Here is a 7881-nt window from a genome sequence, read left to right on the forward strand (position 1 = left end):
TCAAACCCATCAAACTCCTTCTTTATGAACTTACTAAATGTCTTTCTATCTGAGTTTGACACAGGCTACTACAAAAACATGAAGTGGAATATTACCGAGACATCAGTTCGCTGATAACTACAAAAGCAGAGGAAGTTCCGAGGAGCTAGCTCTCTATAAGGGAGAGGGCGTGAAAACCACAAGTTCCAGTTGCCCCTATGCAGCTTGTTAGACCAAGCTGGCAAGAGGAAGATGAAGAGTTAACACAGCGAAGACTGAGACTCTGCGGAGAAGGCCTGTCCTTGGGGATGTGATAAGCATGCTAGAAAGATGAGGGACGAGGCTCTGGGGTAGTAATTGCAGGCTGGCTAGCTCTCCGAGTCCCCCGAGGAACACACGTAGGCTATACACTATTGTTCTTTCCTATCTCCTTGTTCCTAATGCAGCGGCTAACTGTGACAGACTAAACTGTAAGTAAGGGCGGCTGCTACCAAGAAGAGCCCATCCCAGACTACACCGTAGACAAGCAGCTAAATACTAAGCAAGAGCAAAAGACTGCTGCTGTCTCTCTGTGGCTGGGATAGAGTTAACTCTGCCATGGAAAAGCTCCAAGCTGATCGTGTAACCGTGAGAACACCGGAGACACCTGCGAGGTTGGAGGATCGTTAACACTGGTCAAGAGACCAACAGCTAGCAGACAGCCAAGGTCACCGCTGGAGTCAGAGATAGACAGGGTCAGGATTCAACCGCTCCAAACTGGGTAATTCAAAAATGGCATACGATTGTTTCCTTGGTTGGACTAGGGGCAGACACACCTTATAGGGTCCTTCCAGTGACTTGGGCCAGAGATGAGCTGAGAAAGGTCCCAGCACTGTAAAAACAAAACTGCATCGTCTTGTCAGCAACCCAGAAATCTGGTCTCATACTAGAACACCCACAGAGACTGCTCAGGATAGTTAGCCTACAGGACCCAGAAGTGGGTCAAGGCGCGTGTGAGTTGAGGTAGGGCCTAGGTTTGCCTGTTCCTCACCATAAAGGTTTACAGACAAAAGGTGCTGTGCTACGAGAATGTTCCCCATCCGCTAGCCTCACAGATGTTCTCACGGGGACACGCCTTATGCTTTGTGCGCTCAAACCTTGGAGAGGGGGGCTTTACGGGTTCTGACCCTTGGAAGAAGTAACTCATTTCACCAGCATGGACGGTAACAACGATAAAAGTTGTCTCATTTGGATTTGGTAGTTCTGGATTCCTTAGGTTAACTCTTTACTCTTAGATACCTTTAAAAAAGCATATGTGGTTCTCAACAATTTTAAAAATTATATATATATATGTATACATATATATATTTACTTATATATATTTTATATATATTACAACCTGCCTCATTCTCCTGAGTGCTGGGATTACACGTGTTACTGCTTTTTAAACCAATAGGTCTGCTAATTTTATTAGAAAAGTAATTTGCAAATACTGTTTGGCTGTATATAGTTTTAAGATATACCTGAGAGGGTTTGTGTGGCTTTAGTTTAAATATTTTCCTAATAATCTTCTGCAAAGAGTTACTTTTGCTGTCATTTCTCTGGCTACATTTTCTCACGGCCACACGCACGTGTTGTGTAGTAAGTCTGTACTGTGGCTTACTGGAGCAGTGGTTCTCAACCTGTGGGTCCCGATAGACTGCTTTGGGGGAGGTCGAACCACCCTTTCGAATGGTCACATATCAGATATCCTGCATATGACGTATTTAAATTACAATTCATAACAGTAGCAGAATTACAGATATGCAGTAGCAATAAAAATAATCTTATGGTAGGTGGTCACTACCACATAGGTGTATTTATATGGTCATAGCCTTAAGAATGGTCAGAACCACTGTACTACAACAATGCTTTTTCCTATTATAATCACAAGATTGACTTGCCAACCAGACCCCTGATTCTTAAAAGTGCTTTTATTCTTCAAAGGCTAAATATTTTTCTAAATAGAGAAGTAATTTTTTTGTTCACCACCTTTTCTTTAAAAAAATTAAAAAAATAACCTCAACCCAAATTTGTTTAAATTCTCCCACATCTCCTCCTCCCCAACTGATAGAGCGTGCCAGTTTCTCTGATTTTCTGAGCTTCGATGGGCCCTCAGGAAGCCATCCTGGCTGCTCCCAGTTCCTGTGCCACCACACAGAGCCCCGTGCAGTGTCAGGTTCTGGACCTCAACAAGGACACGTTCAAAAATGGCCCACCGAGCAGAGCCTGAGTCTCAGACAGTCCTGGAGAGTTAGCCTCTGTTTTCCTACCCTGCTTTCAACTTCAGTGAAACCCCATCTGAGTACCACCATCACTGAGGATCTTCTAATGAGGACAGCTCTCCTGCCCAGCCCTAACTAATGGCTCTGCTTTCTCTCCGTGCCTCCTCCGTCTTTGGCAACAGACCCCGCTATCACTTTGAAAGCCCCGCAAAGGAAGTGGCTTCCATTAACTTCCAATTTATTCCTTTCCTATTGCGATTCTGAAATGAGGAAAGAGGAATGCTAAGAACAGAATTTTAATGTAATTCTTCAATTGAAAAGGTTTGTTCCTCTGACAAAAATCATGCTGCTGGGGGACATTCGCTTTCTTAAAAGGGAACCTGTTGGAAGAAGAAAAGCCACTCCAACTACAGGGGGACAAAGCTTTCTGCGGAAGATCCATTCCAGAGTGGTTGTATGAAAAATATTTGTGTACGGGATGCCTTTCCCTAGTGACTTCTGTGGTGATTTTAGATGTGTGTTCTTAGAGAAAAGACTTCTGCTTCAGCATGTCACTGAAAAAAAAAATCACACTAAGGGACTCAAAATTCTCATCGCAAGCACTAGTTTGAATTTGTCAACATGTCTTGTCGGTGCACCTTACTTTGCTTGTGCAATGTTAGTCAAGTGAACCAGCACTCGAAAATGATTTCGTACATGTGCTCACTGTAAAGTACACACACCATAAAATATAAAACAGCTAATTTTCATTTCGCTCTCCCTGACCTCATGAAAAACATGACCGGAATGCACATCGCCTGGGCCACTTCTCCACACAAACGCCCTGGCTACATACGGCCCGTCTCCTCCTTCTATGCTTTCAAAATGGTGGCCAATGGTCCCGATTTGCATTGGGTTGCAAAGTCCTTCAAAGCATGGCTTACCTTCTCCAATAACTGATTATGAAAATAAGCTTAGCCCTCTGTTTGATAAGAATAACATTTGCAGCACTGAGGTAACCAGCCAAGTTCATTGTAAACGATTTTCAAAGTTTTTTTCTTCAATGGAAGCTTCTACTGCAGTCAGCTTTTTATCAGCCTGGCAAATCCGAACCCAGAGGGTTTAGGCCTAAAACTAAAGCTACGGATTGTCCTTTGAAAGGCCTGTCGCTAATCTGCTAAGTGTACTTGGAGCAAAATGTCAGTTCCTGAGGAGAGGTAAATTTACCATGGAGCTAAATGAAATTTAATCTCTGAGGCATTTCATATGTATGGGTCTCTTCTAGGGCTCTGCATCTAATTTTCATAATTTTGACTTTTGTCTTCAAAAAGGAATCTAAAAATTACAGACACTTTAGGACCCCAATAATACAGTTCCTGCCAGTCCTTAAGCACATAGTCTTGCTATGGACTCTATTGGGATAGCAATATTTTTATAATCGGAGTGAAAATTTCATGTACTTACTCAAAAAATGTTGTCCATCCAGTTTCGTCACTTTTGGTGGCCAAGAGCCCACTGTTGCCATGGTAAGTAAACAAAACCAGTTCCAGACCCTGAGCAGTCATGCTCTTCAGACACCCGTTGGTGCCTATGGTCAACCATATCACCTGGTTATCGGGAGACACCACCCGCACGGGTATCCGATTCGGATCTCTTCGGATTCGGAGGGTATTGCCATTGCTATCGGTTACAGCAGTGACATCGTTGTCATTGCTATAACTAAAATTATACAGGTAGTCACCCGTGACCAGGCTCACGGTGTACTGGTGAGTACCATTGATGTCAAAGATATAGAGCTCTTGATCAGTTGGAGAGGCAACTTCGTAAAAGTTCATGGAGTTAAGTAAAGGCTTATTCTTTGACACGGCCCGGATCCGGATATTTCCCAGATCTGCAATGTACAGCGTGCCATCTGGAGAGGCGGCTAGGGAGGACGGCGCATTGAGTTTGGCATCTTTGGCGTAGCCGTCTCCACTTTGGTAGCAGTCACAGTTGGCGTCGTTCTTGCAGTCACATTCCGAAGGTATCCCGGCCACTAAGGAGATCTCCCCGTCTGTTGTGACCTGCCTTATTCGGTTGATCTTCTTCTCATCAGTTTCCGTGATGTAAAGGACCCCGCTGTAGGATACAGCAATGGCAGTGGCTGACTCCAGGGTGGTCTGAACCGCATGTTTCCCCACGGGGTACTCCACTCCAGGGACCTGACAATGCATGGGCCGCCCGGCAGCGATGCGAACCTGACGGTTTTCGGTGATCTGCAAAACGACGTTATTATCTAGGACGTAGATGGAGTTGTCCATGGGGTTAATGGCAAGATCAGTGGGCCATTCCAGACGCACCTTAATAAAGAAAGAAGTGATTTGGTTAGTCAGTTACTAAGCTACAGTTAATTTGCTGAAAGAGTAAATTAGACCATTCAGGGAAATTAGCCTTAATTTGATAAACTGTTTAACACTGTTTTCATTTCAGGATCTATGGTCAAACAAACCTAAAATTTTGGAGTGGAGATGAATATAGGACATAACATCTTATTTAAAAATGCAGTCAGTCATACAGAAGTGGAGACTCACAGCCATCCATTGGACTAAGCACAGGGTCCCCAATGAAGGAGCTAGGAAAAGGATTCAAGGAGCTGAAGGGTTTGCAGCCCCTTAGGAGGAACAACAATATGAACTAACTAGTACCCTCAGAGCTCCCAGGGACTAAACCACAATCAAAGAGTACACATGGAGGGGACCATGGCTCCAGCCACAGATGTAGCAGAGGATGGCCTAGTTGGTCATCAATGGGAGGAGAGGCCCTTGGTCCTGTGAAGGCTCTATGACCCAGTGTAGGGGAATGGCAGGAAACAGTAAGTGGAAGAGGGTGGGTTGGTGAGCAGGTGGAGGGGAAGGGAATAGTTTTTTTTTACCCCCAGAGGGAAAACCAGGAAAGAGGAGAATATTTGAAACGTAAATAAAATACCTAATTAAAAAAAAAATGCAGTCGGTGCATGGAAAGACTTTCTGGTTTTAGCCAGATAGCAAATGCACTTCTAGAATGAGTCAACAGATATCGCTGAGCTATGAACACATATGCTCCTTTTAGTAACAGCAGCCAAATGCCAGGGCTTCCGAGGTTATGAATACATTAGTGTTCCATTGTGTTCTCAATCAGGCCAATAGTTAAGTTCCTAATTCTAAATATAAGCCCCTTGGGACTAATCATAGTGTGTTTTCTCTTGTACTCAAGGAGCCCATGCAATCAAAAGATTAGGGATTTAAGCTGTTTTGTTCTTTTTGGAGTATCTGCATGCTGCTACATTAGTGGGGTTTTATTACACATGCTTAGCATTTCTTAGCGTTAATTGTTCTGTATTTCACTGAATTCATAAAATGCAGATTAATAGAAGACTATCCATTTAAACAGAACAGTTGTATCCTAGCCACTCCCATCCTTGATAGATGGAACTTAATATGGTGGCACCACCGGCTACTTGAGACAGACAGATCATTGACAGAACAAATGGAGTCACTCAGAAGCAAGACAGGAAGCTTGGCTTAGCACAGTACCTGGCTGATGTGCATGCTAGTATCACAGGTTAAAGGTCGGGCTGACGTGAGGTCATTTGAGCCCAGGAGAGTTGATATGATTCCATTTTGATCAACCTTTCTGATCATGGTTCCATCAACAAAGTAGATCAGTCCATTCTTATCGATCGCCATTCCTTTATGGACGAAAAGTAAGTGTAACTATTTTTTTGTTTTCAAGATTAATTTTGATTAAACCCTTAGGCCTAGTGACAAATTCAAAGCTTATCCCTGGTAATAAAATGGATGTTAGGTAGTAGCTAAGACTGTTGATTGTAAAATCTTAAGAAAAGATGGGGAAAAAAAAATCTCCCACACAGGCGTTTACAATTCAAATATATTTATATAAAGAAACGCAATAAAGAATTCAAATCTTGAAGGATCTCTATCAAGTGTAAGAACCTCATAGGTATGGAACCTGTAGGCTTCAAATATGAAATAACGTCTACAGTCCCAAGGTAGGCCGTACATTATAGAGACAGGCTTAGATTCTATTAGAGTTGACTTATAGTCATGACACTCTTTCCAACAAAGACAGATTCGAGCCGAGGTTAGTGCTTAGCTGACCTTCTTACAATGAAATCTGCCATTATGAATAATTCAGTATAGCAAATATTTTTTTTTCCAGCTCCTGCTCACATAATCTTCCCTGGTTATAATGAAAATCAAAAAGTTTCCAAACCAAACGGCATTGTAACGGATGGCATAATACTTGAGCGAGGAGTCAATCTTGACTCCTTTAAAGCTTTTATCGCACAGAATTTTTAGCCCATTACCTCCCCAAATTCCTCATAGCAAGCAGTTTTTCCCATGGCATAGAGACAAAAGTTGAACAGCTCCGAAGTGGGTGAGGGCTTAACAGGGTTGCTTAGCGATGGTTTTTACAGAGGCCTGGGACTCATTCATGACAAGGGAATTCCAGGACAATGGAGGAATCTGAAGCTTAATAGGACGTGATGTGAATGACAGAGTGTGGCTTCAGTCTTTGAAAAGTTGAAAAAAAAAACAAAACTGTGCGATGAATTCTGTTTTTAAAGAGTCCAAAACCTTATATTTACTGTAAAAAAAAAATCAACTTAGCTTCTAGCAGTTACATGCCAAATGGCTTTTAAAACAGTAGATGTGAGGGAGCTTTCTAGAGCATGGTGAGAGAACATTAGACTCAGCATTAAACAATCAGGCACTAGATGGATTTTATATATAAAAAGTATAATATAATAATTTAATATAAATATATAAATATAGTAAAATATAAAAAGGAGAGGAAAGGGAAGCTGAGTCTTTCCATACCTTTGGGACTCATGAGCGTTGCCTCCACAGCCTTGCCTCCGTCCCCACACCTAGCCTCGTCAAAGGGAAGGCACTGTTCCCCGGTCCCTGCCACCACTTCAGCGTTTTTAGTCAGGTCTTTGGCTCCTGTGAGTGATTTCGGCCGATAGATTCTGCGGGTGTTAGTATCAGAAACGTACAAGTCTCCGGTGACTGGATCCGTAGCCAGGTAGTATCTGTGAGCGGGGTTGCTACTGTAAAAAGATTCAGATGCAAATATTAGGAGAGAGCCACTCCTTGTACGCGGAGGGAGATGAAAAGTGAAATAAAACAGAGCCTGGGCTCCAGTGCTTAGCAACTGAAGCCCAGTGTCACAGGCTAGACCAAGACCAGGGCCAGTGATGAGATAAGAGACTGTGATGTGACCTGAGGTAGCAAGTCTCTGACGTGAGGTATGGTTGAGTCTGTGATATTTTTCTTTTCTGCTTGATGTTGAGGACTCCACAACTTACTGTCTGCCAGCCATTATTTCAATTTAATGATTATTATGCTTTACGTTTTATGTGTATGGACGTTTTTTTGCCTGCAAATATGTGTGTGTGCACCATGTGCTTGCCTGGTGCCTCAGGAGGCCAGAAGAGGGCATCAGATCCCTGGAACTGGAGTTGGAGACTGTTGGGAGCTGCCCTGAAGATGAGGAATCAAAGTGGGTTCCTTGAGAGAGCAAGGGCTCTTAACTATGGAGTCAACTGTCTAGTCCCTCCTCATAGCCATTCATAAAGCAATCAACTTTGGGAGTTTTGCTGGAGCCTAAACCAAGGAAGCAAGTTCTCTCCATCCCT

General features: G+C 43.1%; 1 protein-coding gene across 19 annotated transcripts in view; it reads right to left on the reverse strand.

Moving 5' to 3' along the window:
• The window catches only part of Tenm3 (teneurin transmembrane protein 3), a 1282613-nt gene that overhangs the window by 44429 nt on the left and 1230303 nt on the right, over nt 1-7881 (reverse strand). For all 19 annotated transcript variants that reach the window (XM_031339793.1, XM_031339799.1, XM_031339798.1 and 16 more), the window contains 3 exons: nt 7061-7293; nt 5753-5907; nt 3666-4540 (listed from right to left, as the gene is read on the reverse strand). In XM_031339793.1, coding sequence (XP_031195653.1) covers nt 3666-4540; nt 5753-5907; nt 7061-7293 — 1263 coding nt within the window. The remainder of the gene's footprint in view (nt 1-3665; nt 4541-5752; nt 5908-7060; nt 7294-7881) is intronic.

The sequence above is a fragment of the Mastomys coucha genome, unplaced genomic scaffold, assembly GCF_008632895.1.
Source record: "Mastomys coucha isolate ucsf_1 unplaced genomic scaffold, UCSF_Mcou_1 pScaffold22, whole genome shotgun sequence".
In the NCBI taxonomy this organism is placed as follows: Eukaryota; Metazoa; Chordata; class Mammalia; order Rodentia; family Muridae; genus Mastomys; species Mastomys coucha.